Here is a 19669-nt window from a genome sequence, read left to right on the forward strand (position 1 = left end):
CATCACGGCTGCTGGAGCGACTGGAGACGGTGCAAGTGCTGCATCGGTACGCTGGCTGCAGCGCTGTGCCTGTCGGCTCTTGTTACGCCGTGGGAACAATGAAGGACTGAAGGATCAGTCAGTTCGTGCCTGTGCACTCGCACACATTTCCAGCGGCAGCCTGACACGTTCCCTCTCCACATCACAGAGCGAGGCACCTGCACACCAGCCTACGTCACACGCCGCCTCTGAGAGTGGCTCTCTCTAAAGTACGGGGCATTTAAGCGGAAACTAGGGGACTGTAAACCTGTCTTGAACCAGTCTCTCAAGTGCTGAGTCTGTGAATATATGTCAACAAATATTTTTCTGGCCAAGCTCATTGCTTTTGGCTTTGAATATTTGCTCACTTACAGCTTGGAAAAATCCATTATGGTTCCCCTTTAGTTCCCCATCACTGTTTAATACCCCGGAAATTGATGGCCCTGTGATTTAACGCTGGGAAGTTCTCAGTGGACCATATTCACAGAAACCTCATAGACTCTGGAATGACTCACTTGACCTCTGGAGGCCTTAATCAGCTCTGCTGTAAAACAGGACTGATTGGCTAAAGTTGCTGCCTGCACCCTGTTTTGCACTGGAGCGATGGCCTTATGTTAATTCCATCGGGTGGATTTTTTCATACGTAAATTTAGCCACATAACAGTTGAGATTTATCCAAGGTCTAGTAAGATTCTTAGAGAGGGAATACGAGTCTAAAGTATTACAGAAGCAGGTGAAAACTAAGAAAAGCTACACGGGGAATCAGTCGGCCCTGACTGTTTTAATTCCCAGTGGTTTGAAGCAGGTGTTTTTTACATAAATGGGTCCAGGATCAGGCCTGTTTTGTGGAATAAATTGTGAGAGTTGTGGGCCTGCAAGTTTTATCTATTTTAGTTTATTGAACACTTTCCTGAAGCATCATTTTGAACACATTTTTGTTTAGGGGAAAAAAAGGCTAATGTCACAAATGGTAACTGTATAGAAAGTTCAGGGAGAAATGAAAGAAATCTTCTTTAATCCTTGAGAATGTATCCGTGAGATTGCCTATTGATCACCACTTTAATCAGAATACGTAGGAAATGCAGACCTTGCGGAAGAGAGACCTTGATGAGACATAAAAGAAAATGAAGAGAGAAGTTGAAAGGCATAATGCCCCTGTGGGAAATCGTGCCAGCCTAACTGTACATTACCATCCAGTTTTTGTGGTCGTCTAACAATGGTTTGAAGTTGTCCTCAAAAATCTGTATTTAGAGGTTTAATTCAATCCAGGCTTCAATGTAAGCCTTTTCCATTGACTTCTGCAAGCTATGATACTGTGTCTCCATCTCTTTGGGGCTAAACTGTGTTAGTTTTGTTCAGCTGTAAAGTGGGGGTAAAATCCTCGTTTCATGTGACAACTGAGAGCCCTAGCTAATGACTACTGGAGGTAGCGAATTGCTATATGCAGACCTAACTGAAATCAATGGGAGCGGGGTTAGTCTGGGTGCTATGTGTTGATATAGCTGTTATTCCTTGTGGTCTACCACAGCGTAGTGAAATGTCACATTCTGCATATGTCAGGGGGGTACTTGATAGCCGTGTTGGTCTGAGACAAGAAGACATACAAAAAACTAGAACTCTTGGTTCCAAAATGATATCTTTTATTAGACTAACTGGGAAAGCGCAAGAAAATTGTCCTTTTCTGTAAGCTTTCAGGATCAATGTCCCTTCACCAGGCTCTGGGAAAAGTATAGATGGTACAAGATGGTAAAAAGTCCCTATAGGTAGGAAATAAACTTCATTTTTGCACAGAGCTGAAGATGGAAGGCTCTCCCTCTGGGTCCATGAGAGTGTCTTTTTGGACCCAGAGGGACAGCCTTCCATCTTCAGCTCCCTTTGTGCAAAAATGAAGTTTATTTCTTACTTACAGGGACTTTTTACCATCTTGTACCGTCTATACTTTTCCCAGAGCCTGACGAAGGGACTTTGGTCCTGAAAGTTTGCAGAAAAGGACAGTTTTCTTGTGATTTCCCAGTTGGTCTCATTTTGGAACCAAAAGTTCTAGTTTTTGTGTGACATTCTGAATATGTCACTTATCTTCCACAGCTACAGATAATAGTTTTTGAATCGTCCTGACACATTCTTGTATTTTTGTCATTGTAAGGTTTGTCCTGCAACTCTGATGGCCTGTTGTGCCTTTCTTTTCTCTTGGAAAGATGCACATTGAAAATACAAAGCAGAGCCTGTCATCTCTGTATGATTTTAAACACTAACATCATCTTTTGTTTTAATCCAGAGGGAAGTTGATGTGGCCAGCTCAATTGATCAATATGCCCTGTTTGCAATAGGGCTTCGGAGCTTATGGCTAAAAGCGGATTGTACTGAGTCCAAAACGCGTTTGATCTATTGGCACAGCTCGGCTGTCATGTGGCCAGCGTGCTGGTTCAGTGCTGATGCTTAATTCATTTTTACATTACTGACAGGATAACCCAGTGCCTGGTCTGGGGAGGACACTACAGGACAGGAGAGGCGTGCTCCACGGTAGCATGGAGCTGTGGTTCTCTCGAAACCAGCCGTCGTAGAGACTTGTTACTCTGCAACTGGAAAGTATTGCACTGTTCACTGAGCGTGTTTAATGGCTGATTTCCTTTAAAGCAAACTTTGATCCTGACTTCTCCAGAGAAGCAACACTGGCTTGTTGGTTTTGGCTGGGGAAAGGCGTGTTAATGAAAATCAAGGGTGAGCTTGTGGTTGAAGTGCAAAATAACTGAGCGAACCCTGTTTGTCATTAGCATCTACTCTGTTGTTTCAGAAGTGTGTTGAACAATGCTGTTACCTCGCTGGCTGAAATATTAATCTGTCTCTAATATTATCAGGGGAACTGACTGATAATTAACTGCCTGTTCTTTCTTTATTTCAGTGATTATATCATGGCTACAGGGCCGGCCGAGGTCATACAGACGTCTGAGGCAGGGGAGACAACTGATGAATGCACAGGTAAACAGCTGGTCATCAAACATGCAATTAGTTTGGGAAGCAGGACTTGGTTCTTCAGGGCTAGAAAGGGGGCATGGAATGAATGTTACCTTCCAGGCTCTTGGATTTCCAGAATGGAAAGAGTCACGTAACCCTGGTCTGCAGAGCAGACATGCTGGGGAAACCAGTGCAGAGATCTGGAGGACCAGAGGCCGGTGGAGGGTTATGCATCTCAAACTTCAGTGCTGGATGCCAGCAAACTGGACTTTCTAGTTTGAAAACCTGGCTGCTATGTGTACTCTGCCCCTGAGAAGCTGCTGCAAGCGGTAACCTCAATGTGTGGAAAGGTGTCTGCCTATGTAATCAATATAGCATTTCTCTGTCATTCTTGCCCATCCATGTTTGGTACAGACTTCCACCCCTGCTTTCCCTTCTGAGTGACATGTGTCCACCCCCCGTCAACCCAGCAGCGAGCGTGGTGGGATAATGGTTTAGATGAGAGAGGGGAATGCCTTGTCCAGGCAGGAAATCTGTCTTGAATCAAGCAGAAAACTCTTTTTCACTGCCCAAACTAGCCCTCAGGAGAGGTGGAAGTGTTGGAAGAACAAGAAACACAGGTAATTCAGGAGGAGCAGTTGGGAAGTCCTCTGCAGAGGCTTCTGTTCAGTCTTTACAGGGTGTTGTGACCATCTTGCTGTCTCATGTAGAAATGCATTACAGTCATTAATGTGAGCCAGAGTGTCAGGTGTTGAGCCGCATGTGCACATGGTGTGGACACTGCTGGGTGTCAGTCAGGAGTGTAACATGTGAAGGCTGCAGGTAGTTCGCAGTTGGGAGGCAGAGAGATGGTGTTGGGGGAACAGAGAGCCTGGAAATGGGGCTTCAAAAGGAATTATACTTCAGAACAAAATGGGGTCTATCAAGTGTCTGTGCAGTCTAATAAGCGTTTGTGGGACTGGGATAAAAGCGTAAGAGGAAGAGTAACGATGGATGCTTAAAACCACCCAGCCCTTCTGTCTGTGTATCTAGTTTGTGCAAACCCTCCCAGGTTACTTATTGTGCAAATGTGAAGTCTGCCGTGCGGAAGGATTAAATTTTTTACCAATGCTAGCTCAGACATCCAGCAAAGGGGTCAGATCCCGCTGAAGACGGTGGGAGTACTGTCAGTGACTGAGCATAAATACCTTGAGCATAAATATATATTTGGTTCCTAGGAAAGTTTCTGTCTGTGGCTCACCCCAGCTTTGAAAAGGTTAAGGGTGGCTGTTGCTAATACTGAAGTCTCTTGGGTCCTTTGACTGGCGCTGAGGAAGCTACCCTGTGTCTTCGACCCTTCATGGCTCTCGTGCAATGTATTGGGTTAACAACACAATCCTTCTTTTCTTAGCCTTAATTGGGCTGGATCTCACACACCTTGGAGTCTGCCATTCCCAACCCTCGCTGCTCAGTCAACTAGATTATTTCACAGGGCTTTGGAAAGCATTGTCCGTATGTACTGTTGATGGTGGTGATTATTTAGGACTGATATGGGTGCTGGTATTGGAGTGAAGAAGGTCTGGAGAGCTACATTTCTGAGGGGCATTATGGTTATGGTTAGCACATTGCCTTGTGTGATCAGCTTTGCCAGGGCCTTACTATGGGCTGGTGCAAACTCTACCTATGTCCACAGGGATCTCCAGGGACTTCTTTGGATTTGGAGCTGGGCTCTGTAATCGTGTCACCTCATAGATAAAATATCTTTTGCCTAGCTTGTAAAGTGTGCTGAGATCTTCAGCTATGGGTCTGTACTAAGTACTATTATAGGTGCTATAGCGGGAGTCACCGGGCGTTCCTGCTATAGGAGTTTGGTGAGTAAGCAGTGTGTCACCTTTAATGGCAAGCTTGTACTGGGGTTTGTTGTGGGATTAGTAATATGCCAAGGGGCTGCAAGAGAGTCTCTGATTAGACCAGGTCAGAGTTGCTTTCTGAGAACCTGGCACGGGTGTTGGGACTGATATTCCTGAAAGGCAGGGTTGACTGCAGGCTGTTTGCCTACACTTCCAGGACAAGCATAGATATGTAAATAAAATGAGTTACACCAAGTAAATACCCAGGCTCCGAGTCCCTGTTTTGCCCTCCAGTGGAAAGCAGGGTAGATTTGCACCTTAGACTAAATGAGAAGTGTATGTAGCACAAATGAGCTGGAGCTCACTTCATCAGAAGCTCATGAAAGCTTATACTATCTATATCTCTAATTTACTGTAGTTAGCTTATAAGGTGCAAATCTAATTTGCCTCCTGCTTGACGTCAGATTAATATAGCTAATAACATGCTCCTTGAATGGAAAACTAGCCTGCAGTCCCCTGCTACTGCTTGCTGGAGGGGCAGCCATGTGATCGTTTTATACCGCGGAGAATAGGAGCATCCCTGTGTGTGTCAATACTTGCTGCTGACATCCTGCACTCAAGAACAGGGTGGGACGGGGTGAGCGGCGCCTAGAGTCATTGTTTACTTCTCAAAGTAACCACTGTCGACGCATGATGCAGCTGCATGGTGGCATTGCTTCAGCATCAATAATGCCCCTGGCATGAATTCTGGTATGTGCAGGGCACATGCTGCGACAAGCATTGCCAGCTAGGTCACTGCTGGGAGCAGACAGATAATAGCACTGAAGTAATGCCTTGCTTATGCAGAAATCCTACAGCTGCATGAGTCTGTTATACCAGCACCCCCAGAAGAACAATGATTTGGGCTCTTGTACCTTGCCGTGCTAAGAGGCAGAGCAGCTACGTCAGACAGAAGCTGTCACATACAATGGGCCTGACCCCAGACCACGGTTACAGTCAGTAATGAATAAGTGACCCTTGTCCTTGTGTTTTGAACAATGCCCTGAGGTTAAAGTACCTGGATTATCAAGAGTGAAGGAATGTAACATTCAAGTGCATCTCTTGCATGTTAGGTTCATTTGTTTACTCGCTGCATTTCTCTTACTTGGGTTCATGACAACCGGGGAAGTTGGCTTCACTTATTTGTACCCTGTTTTACTGTCAGCACCTTGGTGCTGCAATGTTCTCGGGGTGTTGAAAAGTAACAGTCTTTAGTGGCATCTCTAAAACATTGTGCCAACTTCTGTTTTGGTCTCAGACTTTATGAACACTGGATTTTACAAAAATATTCATTGTCCTTATTACTAAAAATATTGGCCAAGTGTTGATTGCCCCTTGAAACATAAGCCCATTAAAAATTTGAGTCAAAAACCTCAAATGCAGGTAAGTGAATTACAGACATTAAGCTTTTAAAATGAATTGCTTTGTTCTCCATGCTAAGCCATATACAGTTCACATAATGAATTACAGTTCACTGCCATGTGTCATGCTTAACTTATGTCTTTCATAAGCTGAAATCTAGAGAAGTATCAGAACCGTCTGCTTATTGTAGTGATGTTTCATAGATGACACAGCTAAGAATTGCGGCTTCACATTTCACTGTGCTCCAGCTCTGAATTATTTAAATAGGGATGCAGGGAAATCAATGGGTTGTTGAGACTTGCGGGTATCCAGAGGGCTCCTCCAGGGGTTTGGATATCATGCTGTCTGCAGGCACCTGCGTCTCCGTCCTGTGTGCATGACTCTGTTCTTATATTTCAGGAAAGAAAAAATCCAAATTTCAGACGTTCAAAAACTTCTTTGCCAAGAAGAAAAGGAAGGAGCCTCCTGCTCCCAGGGGGGAAAGTAATTTGAAACCGAGCCAGTCCAGCAGCGATGTCAGCATCTCTGCACTAGACACCACTGCCCTTCACTCCCCAGCTGAGGCCGGGTAAGCCTGCAGAGCGAATCCAGATAGCCGGGCTGTACAGCCATCATGCAGCAGCAGGAGGAAAGCCAGAGCTGGCCCCTAAGGAGCAACCCCTGGCCAAGTCTGTGCAAAACAAGTCCTAAAGCTGACGGTGGAATTCCAGGAATTTCCTCTTTCCTCGGCAGCGTGCTTGAGAAGTCAGCACGGGGGGAAACCGTCCAACTCTTCCAGCCTGCAGCACTCCAGCCAGCCTCGATTTGATGCCTGCTGTTTGAAAGCCACCCTGGCAGCAGGGACTTTAGAAGCAGCAAATGCCTCGGGGCTGCTGAGACAGGGACTGGTCATGAAACCGAGCGGCTGTTTCTGGCCACAAACAGGGCTTGTGAGAAATACCCTGCTCCATGACTGGGGCAAAGGAGGAGGGAATAGTAGCCGAGCCCCTGGGTTCATGCCTCACGGAGGTAGTTAGCCATGTTAGTCTGAAGTCAGTCAGAAGGCGGGATAGAGCTACACCTTTATTGACTAACTCAGTAACGATATATATATGAGCGTGAGCTTTTGTGAACCCAAGTTCACTTCATCAGCATGTGATAAAGTGAACTTGGGTTCACAAAAGCTTGTGCTCACTCTTGCTCTCTAGATAGCTGTCTTGTGTAGTTAGTCTATAAAGGTGTGTATCTACCCTGCTTTCTGATTAATTCCTACAACCGGGCTAGCCAGGTGGGGCTGTGCCATTGGTGACGGTTTTATTTATTTTTTTCTTTTTAAAGGCATCTCCTTTTGTTTCAGCAACAACATCCCGCAATGTGGTGGAGAAATCACGGCTCAGTTTGCCGGCTGCATTGAATCCAGGAGGGGGTCGGGAGCCCTCTGAATATGTTGTGCCCCTACCCCATGGGCTTACTGTTATTTCTGAACGGGGGAGGTGTGCACAAATCCAATTCAGATGCCTCTGCCCTCCAGGAAGCAGGCTGCCCCACTCTCAGCTGGGGGTGCACTTTTCACAGCCAGCCAGGAAGGTTACGTTTCCTTTAGAAAAGCACAGCGTAGGTTAAACCTGGAACAGCAAAAAGCCCGTGCCCTTTTGTGAAAACAGCCAGGCAGCTCAGTGCTAAATCAGAATGCTGCTGAAATAATCCACGTCACTGTTTAATGAATCATAACGGACTACATGAGTTACATGTGTCTCTCTTAAGGGGACAGATAAGTGGCGGGGGGGGTGTACACCACATACTGAACTGTAGGAGAGGTGGGGGCTGGCCTGCCTTGATAACATAGCCCTGGTGGAGTCGCTGTAGAGTCCTTTGGCTCCAGAGGCAATTACAGCAATTCAGCTAATCAGTTGTCCCTTCCTAGCTGGTGCCTAGGGTGGAAGTGGGATTGATTTGTAAGAATAGGCTGCCCTCTTCAAATGTCCTAATCCATTACATCCTACCCACTTGCTCATTGTCCCAGCCCCATCCTTCAGAGAGTGGAAACTGAAATGATGCTTATTATGATTATTGAAAAACTAGAGGTAGGCAAAACCTCTCTGAGTTGGTAAGAAATGAGATGCCCTTGTCTGTCAGAACTGTCAGGGGCGCATTGGCGCTGTTCATGCCCAGATCCCACCCTGTGCATGGACCTTATAGATACAGAGAGCATCTGAAGAGGTGAAAACTTTGAGGCCTGATCCTGAAGGTGCGCAGCCAGTGGGGATTCTGGGTGCAGCAGGCTTGTGCTGAGCTCTGTGAGGCATGTCTGATACCAGAGCAGCCGTGTAACATTGGCAGCAAATACTGGTGTTTCCTCATTTTGCTTTTAAATCTTTTAGGTATAAAATGTACTTTAAAAAGGATTGATTATGGCCCAAACCTCTGAGCTGTTGAGTGCTTTCCTCCAAAGCCAGAGAAACAGTAAGCAGGGGCCAAGGAGCAGAGTTTCTACATCAGTCCAGCTCTCCAGGGGCTGAGATGATCAGGGGGGCTGGGCAGTTGTGGAGGGTCCTACCTCACTGCCCCTCGGTCCTGTGTGCATGAAGGTAGGGATCCCTCCTGAGTGGATGAACACAGAAGAAAATCCCTGAGTTGGTTTGCACTGAATCTCCACGCCAATATGTGGGTAAAACCAACACTTAGGACGGGGTGGCCAGACTTACTCACCCTGGGAGCCACATCCGATTCTTCACCCAAGGTGGGGAGCTGGGGGGGAGCAACTCGGAGTCGAGGTAACCACCTCCCCTCCTGCACCACTGAACCGCTCTGGCTTTTCCTGTGGGGAGCAAGGCCAGGGCAAGCGGAGTGGCTGCAGCCCCCACCCCTGGCAGCCTGGTGTCCCCTGGAGCCACCGCGGGGGAGATGGGTGCGGGGCTTTGGCTGAGAAGCCCCGGAGAGCCGCAAGCACTGTGCTGGTGAGCCGCAGTTTGGCCACCACGGACATAGGAGCATCTGTTTCTAAATCCTCTTGTGCCAAATGCAGTGCATTGGGCTCCTAATGTGTTGAATGGTGGTTTAAGCCTCCATAACGCTTCCTCCTTCTCTTGGATGATGGTGGACAGATGCTGTGCTGAAAGCAGCAGGTCTGGGGGGCGGTTTGAAAGAAGACAGGGCAGCATAGGAGGAGAGGGGAGAGAGCAGCAAGAGCTAGGGATTGAAGGCAATGGGACGGAAAGTCAGTGCTGCCTGGGGGCATTTGAGAGTGTGGCTGGTTGCTGCGTTTGGATCTGGGGCTCTGCATTCCTGTTCATGCTGCTTTAAGAAAGAGCAGCCTGTGGTGAGTGAATGTGGCTGAACGAGTCGTTTGTGTAGGGAAGCCAGGGCAGAAGTGTAATGGCTAAAACATCTGCATTCTCTTTTCTGGCTAACAAGGAAGCTTTAGTTTGCAAGCCAATGTAAATAGACTGCCCAAGAGGACACTGTGCGTGTGCGCACGCACACCCCCCCTTCCTCGCAGGACAGCTTGCACACACACCCTCACAGAACAGCCGGCACCTTCCTCCACTAGGGCTGCAGTGGCTCCCAGAGTCCCTGGTAGCTCTGTGTGTCATGGGCAAAAGAACCACATGTGGGGTTTTTTTTTCCCCCAACCTAAATTTGATGCTGGCAACAGCTCAAAGAGATATCAGCTCCTCTGTCAACCTCATCCCAAATATGCACTGTAAGGACAGTCCCAGGTTCAGAGAGGTCTGTGTACACCCAGCCTAGAGTCAGTTCTGGGCAACAGATGAGAATGGGAAATGCACAAAAAAGCGAGCAGAAGCGTTTTGCTATAGGGATTAAGAATCTAACTGTGCCCATCTTGCTAAGCAGAGTCATTTCAGTGGGCCCTTGCCTGTATGTAGAGCCTGTCACCCTGGGAAACACTTCTCTAAAGGATAACACGCACAGTCAGAAACTGGGGTTTACCCTTAGCGTGAACCCGTGCAAGTGCTTATTATCAGTGTGTGGTAATAGCAGTGGTAAAGGTAGGCATTAACTAGCGGACACTGCTACAACACTGGGAAGAGCATGAACTCTGGCCTCTGCTTGTAGCATAAGAGCTCGGATTAGTTGGATAGGACAGGAAACACGCATCAGGCGTATGGGACTCCACTGAAACACGGGCGATAGGAAGGGTGAAGTGAAGTAGGCCTTGCAGATGTCAGTCCCCAGTGCTGGGGAAAAGAAGACAGGTCCTCTGTGTGGCAGGAAGACACAGGCACGCTCTCTGCCGGAGTTCGCTTCCAAGGTGAGGAGGGAATTCCGGGTTTGGAGCCCAGCGGCAGGGAGACCCGGTCCGTCTGGATCGCCCGCAGGCGGCACGCGCCGGGGCGGAGAGCCGAGTCTCCCCGACAGCTCTGCAGCGAGGGCTTGCCTGTCTTCACTTCCAGTTACTCGGAGGCAAGCTGTTCAATGCAGCTTGCGTCACCTCGAAGGCAGCGTGTCCAAGGCCTGGGTTACAGGTCTGGCAGCTGAGGACAGGAAAGAGTTGTTCGTTGTTTCCTGGTGAAATGCTGATGTGAAACCTGAGTGCAGCCCACAACCGTTGTCCTGTCGGCATGGACTATGCAGGCGCCCTGCAACCATAACTCGCTCGGGGGAGTGGGCCAACTGGGCTGAATGCACTTGAGCTTCTTTGAGCGTAGGAGCTCCTAGGCTTGACTGGCTTTTCAATGGGAGACCGCTGGTGCCAAGGGGTCATGGTGCAGTGTTGGTAGTGAGGCTTTCTTGGGCCCCATTGTCACTGCTGAGCTGCCCAGCTGGAGGAGGCACCATAGCATGCACCTCCCTGCCCTGGCAAAAAAACAGTTGTGTGTGCAGCCAAGCTCAGACTGCTGTAACTCATCCCAAATATGCACTGTAAGGACAGTCCCAGGTAACTGGTGCCACAGCTGAGCTGCCACTTGGACACGGGTCCTGGCTATGCACTGAAGTAAGCCATTGTGCTCCAGCAGTTCTGTTCTGTTTAGGTGGCCTGCAGAAAATCTCTGCACCTCAGCATGTGCTGAGGCACGAACAAAGCCCCGTCATGCTATGGGACTTCTTTCCTATTCGTCACTGGCAAGACAAAATAGTCTCAGGGCTGGGCTCTTCTACATCTGGCTGCATAGGCCCCATAGGCCCCCCTCTAGCCACCAAGGGCAGCTGGCATATAGCAAAGGGCTGCAAGGGGGTGGCAAGGAGCTGCTCTGCTGGTTTTGTGCCGCAGGGATTCCCCACGGTCCAGAGAAGTGTCTGAGTGGCTGGTATCCCTCTACATGAAGACGTGACACATGGGCGCCTTGCTGGAGGGGAGAAGTGGGCTAGGAGAGCATCTAGCAGCTAGTGAAGGGGAGGGCTTTTGAATTCAGTAACTGGCATCAGTGTGGATGGATTTTCTCTAACAGTAATGAAGGATGGAAATTTTTTTCAATCAAGGTCTCTGGACAGTGCTGGCAAATGCTGGGGTGGGGTGGGGACTAATGGTAGAAAAGGGCAGTAAGAAGGGAAGAGAGATTATAAAAGAGTATTTTACTTGTGCCACCCCAGCTGGCTGCAGGGCAAGGCTCAAGGTGGGAGTCTAGGTGTTTTTACAGTATTTATTATGCAGGTTGTGGTAGTGTAGATAAAGCTAGGGTGTTATGCCTGGTGCCATATAAACACTCAGTGAGATTGTGCCTGTCCCCAAAGTGTACAATCAACATAGAGGAGGTGCACAAAAGAGGGGAGGGCAGGTGGAGGCAGAGAGAGGGACTTGCCCAAGGTCACACAGTAGGTAAGTGGCAGCTCTGGGAACAGAGCCAAGGTGTCTCAAGTCCAAGTCAAATGCTGTCTTCCCGAGGCAACCACATTCATGTGTCTGACAGCAGAAGGCTAAGACCTTTCTGGAGGTGGTTGCGAGTTGCTTACAGACCTTTCTTGCCTTCCAGATCCAAAGGAAGCCTGGGAAACAAAGCCCTGTCCCATGACAGTGTCTTCATTTTTGAATCAGCACCAGAAAATGCAGCTGGTGATGCATCGTCTCAGGAGAACATCCCCGGAAGAGTGAAGACCTTGCAGGTAAGCCCGTGTCTCGCGTTTATGGGGCTTGGGGGCTGCTGTACATGCCAGCTGCCAGGCTGAAAAGGCTCTGCTTGGATCCTGTACCCAACCGCTTCCTCCTGGCGTGCAGCAGAGTTTGAAACTGGTATTGGAGTGCCCACAATACGCGTGGCCTTGCCGCAGTAACACGGCTTCCCTTTTCCTGCCCCAAATTGTTTACCACCTAGGTTTCCCCCCTGATGAGGCACATCCTTTTCTGAGGGGCTTTCTATTCTGTACTTCCTTGCTTCACCTTTTGGACTAAAGTCATTTGTTTTCATGGATTTGTATCAGTCTCTTGGCAGCAGTTCAGTCCTGAAGTATGTCTCTTCCATTGTCCAGTGGCAATGACTGCTCTGGGCAGGCAGGGTGATGGATGGGTCAGAGCATTCCCAGCGACAGCTGTATTTATATCCTTGTTCTCTTATCGCTGTCAGCTGAGGAGACATTCTGCTAGGTCACTTCCTTCTTCCAAGGCACATGCTGAACCCTCCTTGACAACCTCCTTATCAATCCCTTGGTCATGGTTATTGCACTCGGACAGCTGCCTGACTTCCAACACAGAAAGAAAAATTTAAGGTTGTTCCTGGGACTGAAGCAAACAGTTGATAATATGTCCCAAGGCCATGGAGAGGCTTCATTGCAAACTGCTGCTGCAGAACAAGCTTGCATCGTTTGGTAACGAACAGAAGATGCGCAGAAGGACTTCTGGCTCCACAGAAATACAGCTGAGGCCAAGTTTCAGTCCAGGATATTGCTTGTAAAACAATGGGAGCAGCAGGGGAAGGGCAGTATGTTTTCATATGACAGGCCTTGTTCAGGACAAAGCACCTTTCCATTTTGTGTAGTGGGACTCTGCTCTCTGCAGCTCCTTGAATGCTCTCCCTCTGCCATGCACTGTGCTTCACCATGGCGGAGCGCTGCCAGGGATAGATTCTACCCAAAAAGAGAGCGCATTTCCTTTAGCTTAATGCTTGTTTGGATCAAAAATCTGCACATCAGCCAATCCCGATATCATTTTAGCAATAGCGGATCATCTATTTCTGCCAGTGCAAGAGAAGACTGCATTTTCTCTCTTCTGTAACATTTTTCCCATTGCATTTTATCAGTTAAATTCATAAAAGTGGGGCAATTGCAGAATCTACTCGCACTTCTTTACTTTGAGGTGGTGCACGTGGATTACATATCTCATTTGCTGGCTACATATATGTAGTTGTTTGGGCATGGACAGATGATCACTTATCCTGGAGTAATTTACGCTGGTCTAGTAAACAAGTGCAAGTTACTCAGGCACTGACAGATGAGGAGCTGTCCCTGGGTAGCAGCATGGAGGATGCAGCTCTTCAATAAGCAATAGTCTGCCTACCTTTAGTAAATGACTGTCCTGGAATGGAAGTGGGCAGACAACACCTAAACCCGTGCATCTTCCAATGGGAGTGTTTGACTTCTGATTCTTTCAGGATAATTTGACTGAGAGGCATAACTCCTGGTTAGAGCTTATATCATTTGTCCACTCATTTCTTTTACACCTGTGTAAGTGTGCGGGCTGTCTATGCCCTTTGAACAGTGTGTCCTGTGTCTAGCATTTGCATTGCTTTTATTTCTCCAGTTGGTTTAGGGAACATGTGCATTGTGCTAGGTCAAGTGGAAGCTGTCTGAGGATAGGGGACTTGGACCTGACTCTGCCCTGCTCCTTGGGTAGTCGCATATCCCCATAGATGCAAAGCAGGGGTAAAATGACAGCATTCTGAAACCAGAGGTGACTCCATGGGCTGGATGCGGCCCTTGGGGCTTCCCACAGCAAGCAGGGAATGCAGAAGAGTGGCAGCCTTAATTTCCAGAGCTCCTGTATCCTTATTTGCCATCACTTTTCCTGCCACCAAATTTCCAGACCTGTGGGGAGCCCTGCAGGCCAGATAACGTGGCTGTGTACCAGATTAGGCCCACAGATTGGTCCTACGCATTGGATTTAGCTCATGCAGGGCTAGATGAATTGGGTATCCCTGTTCTAAATGCATTATGCAGAGGTATGAATGGCTGCTAGGACTGCAGAGACTCAGGCATTTGAGGGTTACAAATTCCAGCTCTGGTCTAGTAAGCAAAAGACCCTAAAAGCAGGCCCACCTATATGTCAGGCAGCCTCAGAGGAGCCACTTCTGGTTGAGAGGCAAAAGTTCTCTTCAGACCTTGTCTGTACTACAGCCTTGACATAGCTGGCTCAGGCCATGAGCTTCAGAACCGGTGTTTCCTGAGATTGACTTTTGTTTAAGAAGGAACATCTGGCTGCTTGTGGGGTTGCAGACTTTGTTTTATTTTTCTAGGATCACAGTCTGCCAGAGCAGTTGTTTTTATGCATTCTTGCAAAACTTTTCCCATACTCCCTGATAAACATATGTGACTCCTGTCCACATGATTCCTCAGGCTTGGCCAGTGGTATTGGAAGAGAGCGAACAAGGTGATTCTTTGGGAGGCACCAACTTAATTTTCTCTCTTTGTATGAAATACACATGCCAGAAGGATCCTTCAGATCATCACCTGCTTCTTCACGCAGAGGCAGAGCCCAGACACCCTTTCGCTAAGGGAAGAGTTGTCTGTGGTTAGAAGAGTTTTGCAAAGGAAAGTTGTCCAAATAAACTACGGTTTTGGAAGCCACCAAGCCCCAGCCTCTGGAGGGCTGTGTGAGCATCCTGGTAAATGTTACCACAAATCAGTCTTTACCTGCGCTACCTAATCAAGTATCTGAGGAAGACAGGCATCTGTTAGAAAGAGAGATTAAGTGATTTGACTAAGGTCACCGAATTAATCTGGGGTGATGAGATATCTGCAAAAAGTAAATTGTTTTTAAATCTTTTGAACAGCAGTCGGCTCTCAGGAGTCCTCGAGGAATCAAACCGGGCTAGTTACTAATTTCTCTGGATGCTCTTTTGGGAAGGTTTCGAAAAGCTTCTGCCTGATAACTGGGTAGATGTGTTCTTAATGAAGATCTCTCCCTAAGAGTTAAAGCCATTGAAACACTTTGCTCTTCACCTCCTTTTGCCTCCCCCCCAGCTCCAGTTGCAACAGAACATCAGACTTGGATCTCCTCCTCTCGTTATAACCAGCAGGAAATTGGAAGACCCAGGTGCTGTTTCAGAAGATGACGGATTACCTAGAAGCCCTCCAGAAATTTCCACTCTTCATGAAGTTCTAACGGGTTCGCCAAGCAAGGTATGTACTTCATGCCATGACAGGGCTTGAGGTTTAAAGTGAATTGTATAGCGTAAAGGTTGGTTGGTCAGTTGTTGTTTTTTTTTTCCTTTAAGTCTGCAGTCAATATAAGTGTTTTGTCATCAGTTATTACGTTTACCTCTGTACCATCTTTTATTTGCACAAAACCCTCAGCTCTGAAACAATGGACAGAATGGTTTCCTTCTTTTAAACCTAATTCCAAAACTGGAAACAAGCAAAACCAAAAAAGCGCTCCTATTGATTTGCTGCCCAGTTTGCAAATAAATGTAAGAGGTTGTTAAAGATAAAATTGTTTGCAGAAGTTCAGCTCGTATTGGAAGAGTAAAAGATAAATGTCTAGAAAGATCAAACCTACTACACTTGAAATCTGAAGTGGATAAGCCTGGAGCACAAAATGATGATATTCAACTGATGTTCCTTCTAGCATTGTTGATCTATGATGCCTGTGCTTCTGCACCTCACTGAAGACCCATCACTGAATTTCAGGCAGGAATACTCAGAGTCTAGGTTTCTATAATCACTGAATGCATAAAGGCTTCACTGCTGCCTTTAGTTTTTGTGCGCAACTAGAAAAATTGTATAATAACTAGCTTCATCTATGGATAAGCTGGTGTGAGGGATACCTGGGGATATGTTTTGTAACCATATGTCAGTCCTGGCCCAACTCAGTGTAGTCCTACAAAAGATACTAATTGTCTAGAAAATATTCCAGATGCAACTTAAAATATTAGAGACTACGGGTTTAAAAACCATGCCTTTCACTATCAGGTTCTGGTAATGACCTTCTATGTCTATGGACATGCAGGGATGGGCAAAAAGTCTTCAGGAATCGCTGACCACATTGTAATAGTCCCTAGAAACAAAGAAGAAAAAAGTGTGTTCTGTTCTCATCTCTTACGGAGTTACTGAAAGCTGCAAGGATCAGCAAAAGCAAAGAGCGCTTTGCATAACACTGCAATTCACTCGCTAGAATGAAAGGTAAAATACTTGTAGGTAAGACTAACACAGCGGGCAGATTTAAACCAAGTAGTCCTATAGACAGTGTCCTGACTTTGACTCTAAGGTCAGTTAGGATTAAAGGGAAGACCCAAGCAAAAAGGATTTAAACAGTAATGAAAGCAGACAGATAGCCTTTAAAACTCAGCCATTTGTCAATGCCTGCCGTTATTTACATTCACCTGGGTGTAGCTAATTAATCCAAGTTTAACCTGTATGGTTGTGGGAGGTGAGAACTAGCTTCCTCTTTGAAAGGCCTGTTTGAAGATGAGTCAGAACATGGATATACCATCCCAGAATGGTCCAGCAGGATCTTAGAAGAGGATCCCACAGCGTGTCTGATGAGTGCAGTGAGTGAAGAAAGGCCACTGTTCCTGTTCAGTTGAGCAGTGATGGATGTCAGCACAGAGACTTCCGGATGAAGGCAGAGCAGAGGGGAGATGGGAACACTCTTCACTTGCCCAAGGTACCGTATGAAAGCAAACAAACAAAGAGAGAGAAGACATGATTTAAGGAATTCAGGTAACAAGATGGATAAAAACCTGTTGCCCATGGGGGAGAACATAGTCCCAATAGTGATAGCAAGGGCACTTGAATGAAGAGAGAACCAAGTGCCTTTTGCCATCTACTGAAAGCTGAAGCTTGACAGCATTACAGTGCCTTTACCAGTCAGGATTATGGCAATGGCCTGAAACTCATGTGTCTCAAGGGTGGGGAAAAACTAGGAGCAACACCCCATCAGAAAAGAATGAGCTGAAAAGCAGCTGTTGTCATAAAGTTTTAGGCTGAGCAGCATTTGGGTAGAGTGACTTGCATGTTGATGCGTGAGGAAGGAGGATCATTCTTGGGTTCATGAAAGCCTTATTTCCTCAAGTGAAAATGTTATGAGGTTTAAAACATTTTCCTCCTAGAGGTTTATCCCTCTTGTTGAACTGGGTAGTTATTGTTCTGCTGAAGGTCACCAAGGTAGCAAAAAGATGGGGCAGCGTGTATGGTGCTAATCTGGGACTGGGGAGACCTGATGAATTCAAACCCCAGCTCCACCCCAGAGGTCCCATGTGATTATGGACAAGTGAGCTTCTCTGATATGTCCACACGAGGGAATACAGGCTGGCGAGCCATCTTAATGCAACTATTTCATTTCTGGTGGCTTCTGAATGAAGGTATCACTGCGCTGTGCTGGGTGGCCATACCCTCTTTGTGTCCATTCCCTGTCTGTAAAAGGGGGAAGACAGCAGTCCCTATCTCACAGGGTTGTGATGATGATGATAATAATACATTAAAGACAGTGAGTCACTCAGCGAGTCCTGTAATAAAAGCCATAAAAGTGTCTTAGAATAGATTATTACAAAATGGCATGGGAATACAGAACAGGGGAACTGAGCTGAGCCCTCTAGGGAAGCAAACATGGCTAAAGAAACTAAAACTCCAGGTGATTCAGTGTGGGCGCGGGGGCTTTATTCCTTTATTCTTTGTATTAAGAACTTTCTCCCTGTATTACAATGTTCCAGCATGTTTCAGTGATGATTGATTTGAGTGAACAAAGCTGGTACTTCTTGTTCTGAATACTCAACAGTGGCAGAAAGTTAGGAGGCTGAGGCATGTATAGCTAGGCACTGAGCTGTTGTGCATTGCAGCCAAGTGCATCTGTGGTAAAGTGCATCTGATAGCATGGAAGAGGCTTCAGTCCTTTGCGTTGGATCAGCAATGACAGACGAATGAACGAACAAACAAATGAATGAGACCCTATGCAATGGCTAGTGTCCCATGTTAACCTCTCCTGTGTCCTTCCTGTTGTATTTTCTTGTGATTATCCTTTTATATTCGGTCCTTGAGAACTGTATGTGTTGCTTCCCCTGACTTATCCTTTTCCTTATTTTATCCCACAGTCCTCCAACCCCGTTCAGCGCCATAGCTCTTTGAGTTTAGGTGGAACAGACAGTGAAGATGAACAGGTAAAGAGTTGCTTTTCCTGCTACTGAAGTGTTGGAGAAAGTTTGTGTGGTAGTGATATTGCTACTCTTGCATCTGTTCTGGGTTGATGCCCAAAGGCAAACTTCAAAAGCATGGGTGGATCCAGGATTTTAAAAGGGGGAGGTATGAGAACAGTGACTGACACTGCTGGGATGGCTGCATCCGTCCTCCAGCCTCCCCATCCCAAACTGGGGCAGGGAGACCACGCATGTGGGGACTTTTTTGAAGTCCCTGAATCAGGTAAAAAATCTACCCTTCTCCCTTTGCTGCACCCCATCCCTTCTCCCATGCTTTCAGGAGGACCTCCCCACTCCACCCTGCCTCCCTTCATCTTCTCTACTTACAAAAAGGGGAGACCCACCTGTCACAGCCACTGCTGGGGCTATGGAGAGTGGCTCTGTGGGGAGCCAGGCTTAGCTGGGGACAGTGGTGGCAACATGTGGGTACCCTCTCCCTGAGCCTGCTTAGGGGCTAGCGAGGAACACCGTAGGGAGCCAGGTACAGAGGGGGAAACTGCCTGCTGTTCTTGGCTGAGCCCAGCTTCCCCTGCAGCCTAGCTGGAGTGGGGCAGGAGCAGCTGTAGAGCTCCCCCCACCTTTGGGTCAGCTGGGGACAGCGAGGGTGCAAGGAGATGCTGCTTAGTGTGGAGGGGAAGGGAGGAGGTGTTGAGAGTAGGGAATTCTTACTTGCTTAAAAAAGTCCCCAGCTGCTGTTCCCACAGTGTGGTCTGAAGAAGGGGTGTAGCTGGATCCACCGCTGTTCACAACCAATCCAGAGACTGGTGTGTGTGTACAGAAAATTGCAGGTGAAGGAGAGTTTTGATCAACAAGCAAAGTAATATCTGAAATCCGCTTGTAGGTAACGGATGAGCAGAAAGAGGGGCTGCGTTCTGCGTTGTGTGCGTCGGTAGCTTTGGCAGCTGTAGTCACATGATATGGACAGTAACGTTAACACAACAGAGAACCTGTCAAATTAGCAGAGATAATATCATACTGAAAAACAATTTATTTACGCATACACATTTATATTTATATTGATTGAAAAGAAATGTGTGCACATGCTCATATCTATGCTTACCTCTAAGGTCTAACAGTAGCTGCTGCTTAGTGAATCCCGTCTATCAGAGTGGTCGCGTATAAAGCTCTTGGCCTCTCACAAGTGCCCGGTGTCCCAGTGGAAAAGGGCTTGAGCTAAACTGCAGCCTCCCT

At 47.3% G+C, this 19669-nt stretch overlaps 1 protein-coding gene across 3 annotated transcripts in view; it reads left to right on the forward strand.

Moving 5' to 3' along the window:
* Positions 1–19669, forward strand: part of KIAA1210 (KIAA1210 ortholog) — a 54719-nt gene that overhangs the window by 19840 nt on the left and 15210 nt on the right. For all 3 annotated transcript variants that reach the window (XM_019540229.1, XM_019540231.1, XM_019540230.1), the window contains exons 2-6: positions 2918–2994; positions 6600–6768; positions 12113–12242; positions 15312–15470; positions 18377–18442. In XM_019540229.1, coding sequence (XP_019395774.1) covers positions 2918–2994; positions 6600–6768; positions 12113–12242; positions 15312–15470; positions 18377–18442 — 601 coding nt within the window. The remainder of the gene's footprint in view (positions 1–2917; positions 2995–6599; positions 6769–12112; positions 12243–15311; positions 15471–18376; positions 18443–19669) is intronic.

This window comes from Crocodylus porosus, unplaced genomic scaffold, assembly GCF_001723895.1.
Source record: "Crocodylus porosus isolate Cpor-Errol unplaced genomic scaffold, CroPor_comp1, whole genome shotgun sequence".
NCBI classification, from domain to species: Eukaryota; Metazoa; Chordata; order Crocodylia; family Crocodylidae; genus Crocodylus; species Crocodylus porosus.